This window comes from Uranotaenia lowii, chromosome 3 (genome assembly GCF_029784155.1).
Source record: "Uranotaenia lowii strain MFRU-FL chromosome 3, ASM2978415v1, whole genome shotgun sequence".
Taxonomy (NCBI): Eukaryota; Metazoa; Arthropoda; class Insecta; order Diptera; family Culicidae; genus Uranotaenia; species Uranotaenia lowii.
In genome coordinates, this window is record NC_073693.1 from 358,714,543 (window position 1) to 358,731,844 (window position 17,302).

General features: G+C 34.9%; 1 protein-coding gene across 1 annotated transcript in view; it reads right to left on the reverse strand.

Annotated features, from left to right (window-relative positions):
- The window catches only part of LOC129754005 (uncharacterized), an 85,521-nt gene that overhangs the window by 11,774 nt on the left and 56,445 nt on the right, over positions 1 to 17,302 (reverse strand). The window contains exon 9 of the mRNA XM_055749859.1: positions 11,659 to 11,736. Within this exon, the coding sequence (XP_055605834.1) occupies positions 11,659 to 11,736 (78 nt within the window). The remainder of the gene's footprint in view (positions 1 to 11,658; positions 11,737 to 17,302) is intronic.

A 17,302-nucleotide genomic window follows, 5' to 3' on the forward strand; every position in this document is an offset into this window, starting at 1 on the left:
ACTGTTAGTAAATAGGAAGAATTGTTGAGTCAGCGCTTCCGTTTGTGTAAGATGAATCCTTTACTGTGGAGTTCTGTTGGAGCAGAAAGACGACTAAAGGTGGCCAGTTCTAGTCCTTTAGGATTGTTATAACTACATATATGTAGTGAAATTCACTTACTACCACCTCGTGACACTTGTGAGTTGAACCTAGAGCTTCGATTATCGAAGGTGTGTCGAGTCGTGAAAAATGCGATAATTGGCAATGGTGTCAGTTCCATTCAAGTTCAACGGGTCATTACTTTTTCTATGATTGTGTTGAACCCGCATGATGATGTGGTTTTTGGTTTGAGTTTGGTTTGTAGAGTTTCAATTTTCTTGTCAAAACTATCGCATTTAACTTTAAAAGTATCAGAGCTGAATACTTATTCGATTTTGTGAAGGAATTTGATTTTTGAATGGAGAATACGAGTATTGAATAATGAATGTATGTATGAATGTATGTATGTTGGTTATTCACCATGGGTGCACGGATTCACCGCATTTTCTGCCTGAGTATGTGCTCATATGCAATTTAAGATTATTAGGTTTGGCAAATCTCCAATACAGCACATAACCATACCCAGACCCCATGGACCCATAATAGCTTGCAAATACTTAATTTTAAAAGGTTTTTCTTATTGTGTTTATTTAAAGCTGGTTTATTTATTAAAGCTGGTTTTAAGCTTTTGAAATATGCTCCAAATGTGAAATTTTTAGAAATCAATAAAAATACTTATACTTCATTCTAATATCTCGAAAAGCAATAAATTAATTTAATATTTTTTTGCATATTGAAGATGAATAAATTTGCTATCGATCATTTGAATTTCACTTTTACGTACGATCAACAGTATTGTTGATATTAGTGAATTTATGATTGAAAAAACAATTTAAAAACGCGTTTTTTAAGAGAAAATTTTGTTTCATGATTGTTTTAGACTCAATGGTGACATTTTAAAAATCTGATTTTCCATGGACCTTAACCCTCCAAAGCCGTTCGGGTTAATATGACCCAAAGCGCAGATTCAAAGCATTTTAATCATCATTCGAATATACTGAGGAACTGAGATTTCTAGAGACCAAATATGTTCTATGAAAGTGATAATCAAATGAAACTAAAATTTTAGTTTAGAAAATCGGTTTATTGAGAAATGAGATACAGCGAAGCTATGAAATATTTGGACATCTTTGTTTTGAGTTAGATTTTTTTCTACCAGAAAATCCGGAATAGCGGTCAAAATGTGCATTGAATCCCCACATATTTATACATCGTCGGATGGATGAATTCTTGACAATTCCAGAAATCAAAGAAGCCCTCAAACACTGCAAAGTTGTCAGAAATTATAAGCAATTTAAAAATAAAATTGATTTTTGGGACTTTTTTCATTTGGAACCAACTAAAGACCACCAGGTAGAACAAATTCACTTCATTTTTAAAAATTGAGAAACTAGAATGAATTACCTACAAAATGAACTCAATATCAAAATTTCAAAAATCACTTTAAGGAGATCAAAGAAAGTTAGGAAAATCGAAATTTTAATTTTGATGCCAAATGACTTAAAAATGCATGAAGAGTGTGAAAGTAGTCTTAAGGTACTTAAACTGTTTTGGTTTTGAAGAACTACTTTTTATCATACTTATTTTGAAGTCCTTTATAACGACCATCAACTAAAAGCTCTATGCAAAGGATCTAAAGATGGTTCTGCAAAACAACTGCTCGCCAAATTTTGAGATGATCTATACGACAAAACTTCAATATTGATTTTTCATATCAAAAGCGAACCTCTTGAATTTGCTGAAAATATTTCACAGTGGGAAATATTTGACCCAAAATATAAAAAAAAATCGATTTTTTTTTCAGAAATTCAAATCTGCCATTGGGTTTTACTAGAGACATTTGAGCGAAGTGTAATTTTGCCCTTATTACCCAGAAAAGATCAGTCCTTACTCTATGAAAGCTAATTTGATCAAAAAAAATTTTCAGCTAAAATGCTGGTAAAAATTTCATTGTAATGCGAATGTTTCGTGAAGATTTAAGCCACAGCTCGTGGCGTAGAGGATAGCCTTCAAGTCTTCTAAGCCAGCGGGTATGAGATCGAATCCCGGTCACGGCATACATAGAACACATTCTGTGGGTTGGTGGTTTTAACATTTGTATACTGCCGTTCTAAGCAAGATTGTCACATGTGGAAAAACGTGCAAACGAGAAAAACGCGATTGAAATTTTAGCTATATTTTAAATTTTTCTCTCAAACTAAAAATTCACCGTCAGTTTTTTCGTAGTGAAAAGTTCAAATTAATCATTTTTCAATGTTTACTGACAAAATAAAATAACATTTCCTACAAAAAACAGCAAATTAGAGCCAAAACCGCCCCGTGTAACACTTTTTCGTAGAATCAGAACACATGCCGATGCTAGTTCTACGAAAAACTGTCACACGGCTAAATTTTTTCTATCATTTTAAAAGCTCCCATAGTTTTTTTCCCCTAAAAACTCAAGTTAAACCGTAATTTGGGAAATACGTTCCTCTTTGTTTATAAAAATGTATAGTTGAGAATGGATCCTTTAAGTAGTGCCTACCCAAAAATGTTTGTGAAAATTTCTCTGAATAAAACACTCAAGGCTTCTCGCTCCTCCTCCGCCCTCAATTTTAATGTTTTTTCAGTGAATAAAATTATATTCAACAGTTTTAACTTCTTATCTTAAGAGAATTTTTTGATAAAATTGGCATTTTTAATAGAATTTTCTCTAGTGTGACATTCTTGCGTAGAAACATCAACATAGAGACATCCACCTTGATGAAAATTTCGTAAGTTCAGAACAAAGTATACTTGTTTGTGTTTTATTCGAAAGTTAACACTCAAAAAGAGTGTTTCCAGCAAAAAAGTGAAAATGACTCAAAAGTCACATGGGACAGTCTTGCTTAGAACGGCAGTATAGCCATCATATCTTCGAACGTTGTACGCTTATAGTTAGGTAAATGGAATCTCTTCGAGGAAACATTAAGTTTCATCCGCGAATCGGCAGCATCGATTGTCAGTATACATTCTGGCTCCTTGCAGGTTCACGAGGTAAGCCAAACATTATCGCAAGACTTGAGGAAATTGAATAATTGCTGCTTGTTGGCGAGAAGAAAGTTGACGAGGGAGCATGAGGTGCCATTGCGGGGGACAAAACTATCACAAAATTACGACATAATGTGACAAAATAATGACACTAATATGACAAAAAATTGGCAATAATATAAGAAAACATGACAAAATTATGACAAATGTGGTTAAACTATGACAAAAGAATTATGAAAATCTGACAAATATGACAAAAATTTTACAATACAATCGTCAACTATGTCAAAAATATGAGTTTTTTTTTTTAAATATGACAAATCTCACAAAATTATGCAAATATGGTTAAAATGAAAGCCAAAATTATGACAAACATAACAAAAATATCACATAACTATGATAAAATATGCGCAATTAAATGACGAAAATATGACAATAAAATGACAAAACATTGCTAAATGATGGCATAAAATTGACAATAAAAAAACAAAACACAACAAAAATATGACAATTGGAAAAATATGACAGAATGACGAAAAAAAACTGACAATTATGAAAAAATTATGATAAAAATTTGAAAAAAAAATTACAAAACCCTGATTATGTAGAAATATGATAGAATGATAAACACATGACAAATGTGATATCTGTCCAATTTTTGTTACACTTTAACCACATTTGTCATAATTTTATTATGTTTTATTAATTTATTGTCAATTTTTTGTAATGATTTTGTCGTATTTGTCCAAAAATTCAGCCTCTGTGCCAATGGCGTGTAGTCAATTACATAGCATCATCGGTACAAGAAGATAACGCGACCGGTGCTGATTCGATTTGCTCCCACCGGCATTAACCACCCAAGTTAACCGAATTGCGTATGTCTGAAAGAAACAAAATAAAAACGAATTCACGTCCCTCCCTATCGCATCACAAGACGAAGAAGGATAGAAATAAATATCGGTCAACACCAGCCAGCCAGCGAACCGAGCACTGTGCGTGTGTAGCAAAAGCAACAACAAACATATTCCTTCAATTCAATCTGCCGGCAAACGCGTGTGTAGCAAAAGCAACAACAAAAATATTCCTTCAATTTACCGGCAAACAATTACCGGCCAAGCTGCCCGGCTTTAGCAGCTGTGTATATGTAGCGTGTGTATGTTATAGCAGGCAGTAAGCAAAGCACAGTTCTCATTCAATGGGTTTCCCGTTTCCCGTTCTCCTTTCCGTTTCCATCCAAAACAAAGAAATACCTTGAAAGGAGGCCAAACGCCGGGAAGCCTACGTCGTGCGTTATTTTTTTGTGATTGATCGGTGGCAGAAACCCTATGACAAATAGCCCTCATCTTGCATGAAGTTCAAATAGTATATTGGTAAAGATGTCGGACTGGCAAGACGATGTAAATGATGATTTGAGTTCGAATCTTCCTACGGCGCTGTGGTTGTTATTTTTATTTTCTTGTTTCTGGGATGGATTATCTAATAGGAACGAAATCCCATTAAATGTTTTTCTTGTTTCGCTTGAATGTAGTGGTCATGAATAATTTTGGTTGGAAGCCGAGTCCTTATGCCAGTTACGGTTTTTCAAACATACCGTCTTCGGCACAGTGCACATTTCAGAACATTATCGGCACAGAGATTTGCTAAAAAGGCATTGGATTTCTGCAACCTCTTCTATGGGATAACTTTCTCTTATATTTATTACATTTGTCATTTGGTTGGCAACACGGTCGGTTTGAGGTTGCTCGCGTTTCGGTCGCGCAGATTTTAAAAAAAACATCACGTTTTTTTGGTCGTATTCTCAATAACTTATGATTTTCCTACTAATCATAGTCGTCGCTAGCTGTTCTTCGTAAATGCCCAATTGAGTACCGAGAAGCTATCATTGACTTATCGGAATTGCTGAAGGTTATTTGATGAAGAGAAATTAACCTTCATAGTCGGCGTTCAAGAGTTTTGAACAACATGTTTGTTTATTTTCAAAAATTGGGGAATTGCTGAGTATGGTGTTTGTGTGAGTTTGTTATGATCATGTACAAAACGGCTAAAACATGAAGAGAGAGAAAAAGTCGTCAAAAGCGCGATAGATTGGAGAATAGCATCGATGCGATGTTTTGCTGTTTAATTGTAATGTGTCATTGCGTGTGATAATTTTTTTCACAAGGAGTGTGTGATAATAGTGTCGTAATCTGAGGGATTTCCTGGTCCTGGTCGTTGGCCGTCTTCTCGTGGTTGCCTTCTCCCGTTTCCTTGGAGTGATGTTACTTTCCCAAATTCGTTTTAAGAATCTCCCGATTTGCACAAGTGCCGTTCTATTTATAGGTAAAAGTTACCGCACAACAATGAACGCAATGAACATATTTTCCAATCGAAGTAGCCAGATTTTCTTTAATTCCGCATGTTGTTCATTTGTCTGTCAATCATTAGTGCGTGTTGAGAAATGCTGAATTATTAAATTAGGTTCTTTTCTTCTAACATAAATTATTTGGTTTTATATTTTCCATTATCTCATATCTATCCTACAAATAGGGTGGACCCAAAATATTTTACTGATAGGTAATAAGATAAATTAAAAAGTGAAAGATGTAGGAAATTGTTATTGAAATTAAAAAGATAATGATGGCGAGTGATGCGGGAAGCGCTTTGGATTGTTTTTGTTAAAAGGACCAAGATGAGCGTTTTGATAGGATGTCTGGATGAGTGTGTATTTGTCTGAGCCTTCGCTACCAGCTTTAGTAATCGGGTTTCGAAGCGACAAGGTTATGTGCTGATCAGGAAAGAAAAAGCATCGAAGTAGGTTTAGCGGAATGAGTTGCGTAAGATCTGGTGATTCATTGTTTATTGTTTGTTTTGTTTATCTGATGAGGTGTATTGAATAATGGATGAATCAAGAGAAACCTAGCAGCATGCGCGGATCTACAGGGGGGGTGATGGGGGTGATCACCCCCCCCCCCCAAGCGGAAAAAATAAATCATAATTAAAATTATCACCAATTTTTTTCAACTTAATTTAGATGAAATATAACTTTTTCATGTGTCAAAATATCTTAACATTACCATCACCATTTTAACGTGTGCATAAGAATTCAAAAGGTGCACCCAAAATTCAGCCTCTGTGCCAATGGCGTGTAGTCAATTACATAGCATCATTGGTACAAGAAGATAACGCGACCGGTGCTGATTCGATTTGCTCCCACCGGCATTAATCTTCCAAGTTAACCGAATTGCGTATGTCTGAAAGAAACAAAATAAAAACGCTTTCACGTCCCTCCCTATCGCATCACAAGACAAAGAAGGATGGAAATAAATACCGGCCAACACCAGGCAGCCAGCGAACCGAGCACTGTGCGTGTGAATGTAGCAAAAGCAACAACGAAAACATCCTTCTAATTAAATCCCTTCAATCCACCAGCAAACAACATGTCTGTTCAATCAACTCTAGTCGAAACGGGTCGAAACAAGTAGAAATGGATTGACAGTTGATCACCTGTCTCTTTCCAATTGACTTCGACCGATTTCTACCAAGTCGAAACTAATCCTGCTGCCGAGCTGGATTGGTTTCGACTAGTTTCAACTTGCTCCATTGAACAATGACCTGACTTGTTTCGACCAAAACATTGTCTCGTTGAACATCTATCAGTTGACAGAAACCAGTTGAAACTGATTTTTACTAACGATTGAACGAAGCTAACCACGGTCAAGCTGTGCGTGTGTATGCAGTAAAAGCAACAAAAAAAACATTGCTTCAATTCAATCCATGGGCAAACAACCACGGCTAAGCTGTGCGTGTGTATGTAGCAAAAGCAACAACAAAAACATTGCTTAAATTCACCGGCAAACAACCAACGGCCAAGCTGCCCGGCTTTAGCAGCTGTGTATATGTAGCGTGTGTATGTAATAGCAGGCAGTAAGCAAAGCACAGTTCTCATTCAATGGGTTTCCCTTTGCCTTCACTCCCGTTCCCTTTGCCGTTACCATCGCAAGACAAAGGACTACCTTGAAAGGCGGCCAAACGCCGGGAAGCCACCGTTGTGCGATTTTTTGTGATTGTTCGGTGGCAGAAAGCCTATGACAAATATCCCTCGTCCTTCATGAAGCTCAAATAGCACACTGGTTAGGATGTCAGACTTGCAAGACGATATAATTGGTGATTTGAGTTCGACTCTCCCTACGGGCGCTGTAGTTTATATTTTTATTTTCTTGTTTCCGGGATGAATTATCCAATAGGAAGGAAATCCCATAAAATGTTTTTCTTGTTTCGCTTGAATGTAGTGGTCATGCATCATTTTGGTTGGGAGCCGAGTCCTTATGCCAGTTACGGTTTTTCAAACATATCATCTTCGGCACAGTGCACATTTCAGCGCATTATCGGCACAGAGATTTGCTAAATAGGCATTGGATTTTTGCAACCTCTTCTATGGGTGTGCTTAAAAATATGCTTGAATTGAGTTTAAACAGTATGCGCGTGTATAACTTCGTGTTGGCCAGCGTGCCTACAGCTACGGGTGGTTGCATTTTAAGGAAAAGTAGGCAAGGGGTAATAAAAGGTTCTCATTGGTGGAGGGTGGAGACGGAGCGCTTTTTGACAGCGAATTGTTCGCCTACCATGCCTACGATTACGATTGCCCGAAGCTGTACACACCCTGGTGTTGGCTTTGGGTGTGCGAAAAGGATAAAGCTTGCATCTCACTCTTTAAGGAATTTCCTTAACCGTGGGAAAGAAAACTGAAATTTGCTGTATAGTTTTCTGTATCGTTTTTTACTGTTCGGCAACAAGCCAGCAATTGTTGAAAAGATTTGTAATCGTTCAAATTTTAACTTTAGATGATCAGTTTCGTGTAGCGAGTCATGTAACTCAGTTGTTTAGGTGCTAGATTTAGATTTAGCTATTTTTAGAACAACCAATCATCAAACCATTTTTATGTATCAGCTGCAAAGCTTAAACGAAATTTGAGCGACTCAATACGCCTTATCATGCAAGAATTTGTCAGAGCAAAACAAAACCTAATTAAATCATTGTTTTATGCAAAACAAGTGCTTATCAGCATCAAACAAGCTTTATTAAAAATCCCTAAATAAGAAAGTAAAATTTTGAACTTTCGCACTGGTCGGTAGATTGGTGAGAGAAATTTGACGTTTGAAAGTTTTTTTTTTATTTTTTTATTCAGTCTTCCTCCCCCAGTCCTTAACTTTCTTTATTACCCGATATCCAGAGTTGTTGTAAGCGCCAGTACTAGAAACGTCGCCTGATAGTGAATAATTCTAAATGATTTCTTGAAAAGGCCTGAAAGAAGCCAACATTTATTTTCAAGTTCATCATAAAGTGGTTTCTTATTTATGTATGTTTACCAAACTTAATGGTTTTCTAAAAATTGGTTTAATTGGGTCCACAGATGAAAATTTTCAATAATTGTTCCATGTACGGCTAGAAATATTCGTGACATAATTCTGACATTTTCAGTAACACTTTTTAACTGTGGGAAAATAATCTCAAAAGTGATCATGTCCTTGAACGGACATCAACGTTTTGTTAACTAAATTTTGGAGGTTATTTTTATTTTCTTATTCATATACGTAGGAAAGTGTGCGTAAGCACTGTCAAAAACAACTCTAAAGTTGATATTATTTCCAGATGCAGCAACCGAAAATCTGATCGATCAAACTTTAAAGGCTCATTCTAAACCTTACTCAACTATTGATGATATCACAAAGCTTATTTTAACTATAGACACCGGGTACCTCCACCACAATTTTCGGTTCCATACTCCTAGCATTTAAAGTCGAAGTGCTGAAAAATAAAAAGAATTCGCAAGTGCTAAGCATTTGGAAACAATTAAAAGTTGGCTAGTTTTTTTTCCAAAACTGAGCAAGGTTATTTTTTGTAAAGTCTGCCCGCTCTTTATAGTCAACCTCACTGGTGGAGTTTAAAAAACTGTTCCATTGTTAAATCTTGTAACTAAGCCACTGATTTGTTTTTAAAAACTCACAGCAAAAAAAAAACGCTGTAAGTATTCGATAAGATATAAAAAGACGAATCTATTCAGCAAACCTCTTTACTTAAATTGAATATGATTAGCAATATTATATTGGCAATGTATATTTTATTTATCTAGATACGTGCTTATTTGTAGTTTAAATGTTTATTTGTTTAATATTATTTATTGATTCATGTCTTTAAATTGATATTTTAATGGAACTTCAAGTAAAAACATGATAAATTATTGAATAAATACATTACAATACATACATTTCGATTAGAAATGAAGCAGTTTAAAGTACGGTTTAAAACTGGAATTCAAAAGAGAAAATATTTCGATTAAATATAATTGAAACTTGTGTAAATGGCTTTTTTACACGAATATTGTAATAATTTCAAAAAAAAAAATAAGACGTAGTTTTAACCATAAAACCAGAGATGCTCATTTCAGTAAGTTGAAATCACTGCCTAAGACTATGCCAGCCACAAACATATGTACAGAATTCTTTGAACAAACTTTGTTTTGAAATTGTCTTCATCATTATTTACATGCTGCTGAATTTTCTTCATCTATATCCTCAACATGTTTTTTTGTCACAGTTTTAATTTTTCACAATCACTAAAAAAGTTATGGCCCACATTTTTTTGAACATTTACTAAATCACCCCCCCTAAGAGCAATCTCTAGATCCGCGCCTGCCTAGCAGGTACGCCAGGAATGACAAAGCGGAAAAGTGAGCAGCCAGAAATGTCAACCTGATCTAATGAGAACTCTATCGTCTTGTTGATGCGATTTTTTTGCGTACAAAAGAAATTGTGTGTGTAATATGAGATTCCATTGACGAGGACACCAATGTTGAAAAACGTGTCGTTCTAGGGTGACATGTTTTATGTTTTCCTTTTCTTTATATGATAATGTTTCCAATCTTAATGTAAAAAAATTAACATTCATTTTAAAAAGTAATCTTGAAAAAGTCAGTAAATACCTAAATGGCAGTTTATGAAATAATGTTATGTTATGGAATATAAAAACATTCTGCTATGAGACAATGATAGTTAATATAGCGAATCATTCGATCGATACGACAGATCCCGTAATTGATACCTAGGTAGCTTAGGCAGCTATATTTTTTGTTCGTAAATTATAATATTGATGTCTGCTTATATCAAGGTATAAAGGTAATAATATGGTCTGTATCCTGTTTTGAAAGGTAAGTAGGATAATATGTCCTTTGATTGCACTTTTTAACTGATATCTGAAAATAAGGTCAGGATTAAACTTGTTTGTTAATTATTCATGGTTCGATTGTTAGAAAATCAAAGAAATAAGAATTTTCTTAAAAAAAGCGTTTTTAAATGGGACCTTTAAAAAATCTTTTACTTTCGAAATGCTATAATTTTTTGGTCTTGTTGGTTTTCAGTAGTTTCATCAATTGTTCACTTTATCATATTATCTGTACTTTATTTTGGAGATTTTATTGTTTTCTTATTGATTCTTTTTTGGGGTTTTGGTTTAGGCCATCCGTGCATCCGATTGAAGCGATTCTTGTGGAGAGCATTGGGCTATCTCACCAGCAAGGGGTCGTGAATTGAGGATGGGTCCGTCTCTCCACCCAGCTGAGCGCTTTGGGTTGCAATGGCTCGACTCAGACGCTCGATAAGTTTGATATGTTCTTTCGGTGGAGACAATTCGATCCTATTCCTAATTAGATGTGTGAGTGCCTCTGCTTACATCTCTTATCCTTTGAAACAGTCCATTCAAAGTCATTTCGAACTAATCCAGTTGATGAAGCTTGATCAAGTCACAAAGTAAAAGTTGCTCGCTGCTACCTGGGTGGTAGAAATACATGCATACATACATACATATTTATTACATATGTTATTTTTGACGAAGGATTATCCGATTTTTGTAATTTTTTTGTTTAATTTCTATCAATTTTTTGTCATTCTTTTGTCATTTTTCTAGCATATTTGTCATAATTTAGTAATATTTTTGCCATGTTTTGGCATTGCATTGTCATTCTTATGCCATAATTTTGCCATATATTTGTGATATTTTTCATATTTGTCTGATTTTTTTTTTTCAATCACATTTGTCATATTTATTATATAGTTTTGTAATATCCGATTTTGTTACATGGTCAGGTTATGATGCATGGTCAGATTATTGTGCGTGGTCCGAATATGTCGCATGGTTGGATTTTGTTACATGGTCAGATTGTGTTGCATATTCCGATTTTGTTACATAGTCCGATTACGTTGCATGGTCAGATTTTATCGCATGGTCGGAATATGTTGCATGGTTGGATTATGTGGCATGGTCGGATTTCGTCACATGGTTGGATTTTATGGAATGGTCAGATTATGTTGCATGGTTGAACTATAAAGTGATGTCCTTTTTAGAAAGGAAATCATTAGATTATGAAATTTTACAGGCGGATTGAAAGATGGAAGAAATGAAAGACGGTGAAAATGAGCTGATAGAATTTATTAGAAGCATTGTTATCACATACCAAATTTTTATTCAGCACAAGCCAACTACCATGAAGTTACATACAATATACATGGGAATACTGAAAACATAATGTTGATACTCACGATTTCGGATCCTTTGAAGTCCGTTCCGTGGCCAGATTGTCCACATCATTGTAGATTCCGGATCGCTGCTGACTGCTCCTGAGTAGAATCAAAACCAGGTTGTTTTGTTTTGGTTTCGTCTTCCTTTGGTCAGTCAATTTGCATGTTGAGAACAATAGCGTTTTGACATCCAATGATCATCGATTATGATGACAACAATACAAATGTTGTCATCATACACGATCAACTTAGCCAACACAGCATGTGGTTCAGAGTAACTCAGCAGTGTTGGCAGTTAATTCTGAGAGGATATCTCAGAATCCAATAGGAATTAAAAACCGATTCTGAGTTTGGGAATCAGTTAGTTTTAAGCGACAAGATGATAATAGCTATAGAATTAAGTTATTGTATAAGGACTTGACAAAAGAAATAAACAATGTTTAACTCAATTCCAACACAAACCTGCGTTGTTCACTCATACTTCAACACATAAGTATTTGTCTCAGTATGTGCATTAAGCCCGCTCCTCCCAACTGCTTACTGTAGAAAACATTCTCGCAAAAAGTTGCAAAGATTGTCTACTAAATTTACTTTTTTTTTTATTAAGATTGAAGGCAAATTTTGAATGTCTTAATTGGCCGCATTATATCACCTACAAACTTTATATTGCTTTTATTCTCCTATAGCAACACTGTTGGTGTAAAAATATTTATTGGACAAAATAACCATTTTTTTAATATTTCTTAAATTCAGTTACTAGTCTGGGCAAAAATGCAACAAAATATAAATCAAAGATTCACCTTTTAAATCTTGTATCCATATGCTGAAATATGATCGTTTTGCATCACGCGTTTATTTTTATTTCAAAATCCTATCCACCTAAAGGTTAATTTTTATGATTCAGCTAGTGGAATTTTATGAAGTGTTTGCTACCCCTAGATTTATGCAGCACCCTTATGCTTCCTTAGAACATCTTTGACAGAAAAGAATTAAAAATTTGAATCGAACAAAACCAAAAATTACATCAATTGGTGCTTTATGCGTTAATTCATCTCAAAAATATGAAAAACTATAAGTTTTCAAACGTTTTCATTTGATTTTTCATTAGAAACAAACTTGTTGCAGCTTACCCCTTTTTTTGGGGGTGGAAATCGCATGTTTTGATAATTTAAAAATAACTGGTGAATCCGATAACTTTTCTGACTACGTCAATTTGATGCTCCATCAACCTTAAAACTTAGGATGCTTGTACATCCAAAGTATGATTATCTGTGAACATTAAGTTTTTAAAAACCATCGAAGTTGGAAATATTCAGGCTTCGGACTCTTTTCAGAGCCCAACAAGAGCGGTGTAACAATCAGCTCCACTCTTTAAATTTTTTTGTGAGCGGAGCAAGAGTGGTCGATAGGAGCAGAGTGACAATACACACAGGGAGCGTTTTTCGTCACTCACAAAACACTCAAAATTGAAATGAGTGCTCTATAAGTGCGTCTCCTAAAGAGTGCTCCTAAGGTGTACACAATGTGCGTCCAAGTAATTAATTGATGGTGCTGTTCGCTTTGGTTCGTATCTAGCTGTTTTTTTTTTTCGAAGATGAATAAAAAAAGATGATAACATCAAGCCGGAATGGATGAGAAGAATAAAATCTAATACACTTTTGTTAAATATAATTCTCTATCAAACAACAAACCAAACGAGTCACGCTTAGAACCGATCCGAATGCTCTTTACCGGGTGAAACTAAATTGCTCCCCCACGGTGGTAAAGTATAGTGATGCTGATTGAACATTGAAAGTTAATTTTACAGTCCGCTAGCTAGTGTCGAGGGTGTTATTAACAAGATCGTTGTTTTGGATTTCGATTGTTTTGAATTCGTGAAATAAAATAAATGTTTGTCCGAAACAAGTTGATACCCATGTTGACATTCGAGTGTTGTCATGGATTTCTATGTGACTAACAATTGTTACGAGCTACAATGTTGACCCATATATGCGTTTTTAAAAAAACGCTTTATTGTTTCGGTAAATTATGTCATTTTATAACAAAATTTTGAATAATAACATACTTGAACTCAAAGAGGAAGTATTTAATGACCTAAATTCATACAAAGCTTGATATTTGGTCTACTAACACCTGAATAAACGAACAATTAGTGGTGAAAGGAAACGTAAAGTGACTAATGACTGGGGGACTGTAGTTCAAGATTTTTTTGACTTTCTGGGATTTTGTCGGTTTTCCGAAAAACGGCTGGTTTTCAGAAAAAACGGCCAAGTCCTAAAAAGCCGATTTTTGACCAAGATTTTTTTTCGGGATAACACCAAATTTCATGCATTTCAAAATCATATGGTATCAAAATGAAAGTTTCGATTCTCTCTATTTCCTTTGTCCTCTTTTTAAGTGATTTTTGAAATTTTGAGGTCAATTTTTACCAAAAATTTTTTTCAGCATTTCGACAGGATTTTGACGTATTATGCATTTTTCAGTCTTTTGGCATCCAAATTAAAATTTAGGTTTTTCTGATTTCCTTTGGTCCCCCCTTTGGTGATTTTCGAGGGTGCTTCGAGGCACCCCTAAATAAAATCCGAATGAGTTGAAATTTTGCAGAGGTCAGTTTTTTGGGCCAATCCACAAAATTTTCATGTTAGGTTTTCGAAATTTTATATGAACCATTTGGCTGCCACCCTAACGTACATATATATGCTAGATTTGTAAAGCAACTAACATTATAGATTTCATCTTGAGTTGAAAAATTTTTTTCATAAACATGACGCTTATTTTCACGACGCATTTTCGGTTTATTTTCATTCCAGCCAAATAGTGTAACGTGATTGAAAAGTTTAGTTTTGTGTGCAGCATACTTCTAAATCTTACATTGCGTGAAGTGTTAAATTATTCAAACCTGTTTGATATGGAGACAATTTATTACAAAATCTACTTTCGATCCCATTATAAGATGCATTATTAAATTTTTCAGAGTACACTTCAAGAGCTTCGACATAGTTATTCAGCGAAAAATTTCCTTTAGAGAATTTATAAATTGAAAAAAAAAAGATTGGATGGCTCGGTTCAAGAGATAGAAGATATTTATTTTTTCCTTTTTTTTCGAACTTAATGTAAATTTTTTTCATACAAACAAGAAAATAAAACTTTACTCATGTAATCGTTACTTTAAAAATCTGCAACGAAGTTGTTGAGATCAAAGGGTTTTGGTAGTTTGAAAATGACTTCAAATAGACTCAGTCTAATGTAGATGCATGCTAATTTTTTTTTTAAACTTTCTCAAAAATTTCCCAAGTTTTATAAATTTTATCCTAAATTTACCATAAATTAAACAAGATGGATAGAAAACACAAAGTTTAAAACTAAATTGCAAAATAATGCAAAACTTCATTAATGATTATAAAGTAAAAACTACAGAAATGACGAGTATAAAAAATGCAAACTTATGGCATTTCTTAACTTTTGTAAGTCTTTTTCATTTTTAAAATGTTGCTTATTTTGTTATTCGGAAAATAGTTATTCTTATCTTTTTGATCAATTTCCCATTTTGCTTGAAACTCGTGTTATTTGTCGTTCGAACTAAAGTTGCATTTTATTTATATATTTTAAATATTTTGGGAAAACCCTTATGGAAAAAGAACCTTAGTGGAAACATAAGTTTAATATGCATTATCCCATTCGAGACGGAGGCCTTTTCACGACATTCGTACTCATAGTACTTTACTCTTAGATAACTTTTACGTCATTTGATTTTCATCAAAACCATTTCCCAATACATTTTGCCTAACATTTGCGGATTCCATTGGAATAAGGATATTATTTCTCCGAGCAATAGTTAACTCACAATGAAAGATTGTTCTGACAGAGGCACACAAATTCCATTGCACACACGGTGTGCAATCGGTCTCGAACGGGTTATGAATGATGCGAGTTGTGAAAGTCTTAAACATGAATCCCCCAGAGATCTGAAAAAAGGGCAGTGCCAGTCGGTTTATGCAATTTCTAAGTCATGTGGCATCAAACAGTCATCAAAATGTACGTACAAGTTTTTTTTTAATTCGATAATGATATTTTCACCATTCATTTATTGCCATAATAATGTAGATATAAACGTAAGTACACCCATAGAAGAGGTTGCAAAAATCCAATGCCTTTTTAGCAAATCTCTGTGACGATAATGCGCTGAAATGTGCACTGTGCCGAAGACGGTATGTTTGAAAAACCGTAACTGGCATAAGGACTCGGCTTCCAACCAAAATTATTCATGACCACTACATTCAAGCGAAACAAGAAAAACATTTAATGGGATTTCGTTCCTATTAGATAATCCATCCCAGAAACAAGAAAATAAAAATAACAACCACAGCGCCGTAGGAAGATTCGAACTCAAATCATCATTTACATCGTCTTGCCAGTCCGACATCTTTACCAATATACTATTTGAACTTCATGCAAGATGAGGGCTATTTGTCATAGGGTTTCTGCCACCGATCAATCACAAAAAAATAACGCACGACGTAGGCTTCCCGGCGTTTGGCCTCCTTTCAAGGTATTTCTTTGTTTTGGATGGAAACGGAAAGGAGAACGGGAAACGGGAAACCCATTGAATGAGAACTGTGCTTTGCTTACTGCCTGCTATTACATACACACGCTACATATACACAGCTGCTAAAGCCGGGCAGCTTGGCCGGTGGTTGTTTGCCGGTAAATTAAAGGAATGTTTTTGTTGTTGCTTTTGCTACATACACACGCACAGCTTAGCCGTGTTTGCCGGCGGATAGGGCGTTTGTTACACACACATACAAAAGGTCTGTTGGGCACACATTAGAGGTTTTTATATGCGAAAAAAGCAAAATTCAACCAAAATGTTGATTTTCCCTTAAATGAATGCTCAATTTCTCTAAAAAAAAACATTCAAAAAGTATATTTCGGATCATTTGCTAACAAGTGGAAACGATTCTGTGATTATTTTATCGGATATCAGTGGGAAACCAAGCAAAACAAAAAATGAAAAACAAGCCAACCATCATTGTAAAGCACATTAAACGGTTCCCTCGGATCCTTTGTTCACGTTTTTGGGCCTATCATATAAAATTTAGAACCAGGAAGATGATGTTAAAAGTTTTCGCCATGAAATTGATTAATAAACTTGAGCAATATTTGTCCTGCTTTCACTAAAAACGCTTATATCCTGTACAAAGTCTTCATTTTTGTTAAAGAAGTTCCCTCAAAATTAAAAAAAAGTCACAAACAAGTCAAAAAATGATCTAGCTTTCGAAAAATATGTTGTACATATGAAACTTTTCCATAGTTCTCATAAATTCTTGAAAAATATCTTTCTTTAGTCGATTTGTATTCATTTAACATGGGGCTGTCACATTTGTTTGCCCAACGGCTTACTTATACTAATGCACTGTGCAAACGCCCTATTGAATTAGAAGGATGTTTTTGTTGTTGCTTTTGCTACATTCACACGCACAGTGCTCGGTTCGCTGGCTGCCTGGTGTTGGCCGGTATTTATTTCTATCCTTCTTCGGCTTGTGATGCGATGGGGAGGGACGCGAAAACGTTTTTATTTTGTTTCATTCAGACATACGCAATTCGGTTACGCTGGGAGGTTAATGCCGGTGGGCGCAAATCGAATCAGTGCCGGTCGCGTTATCTT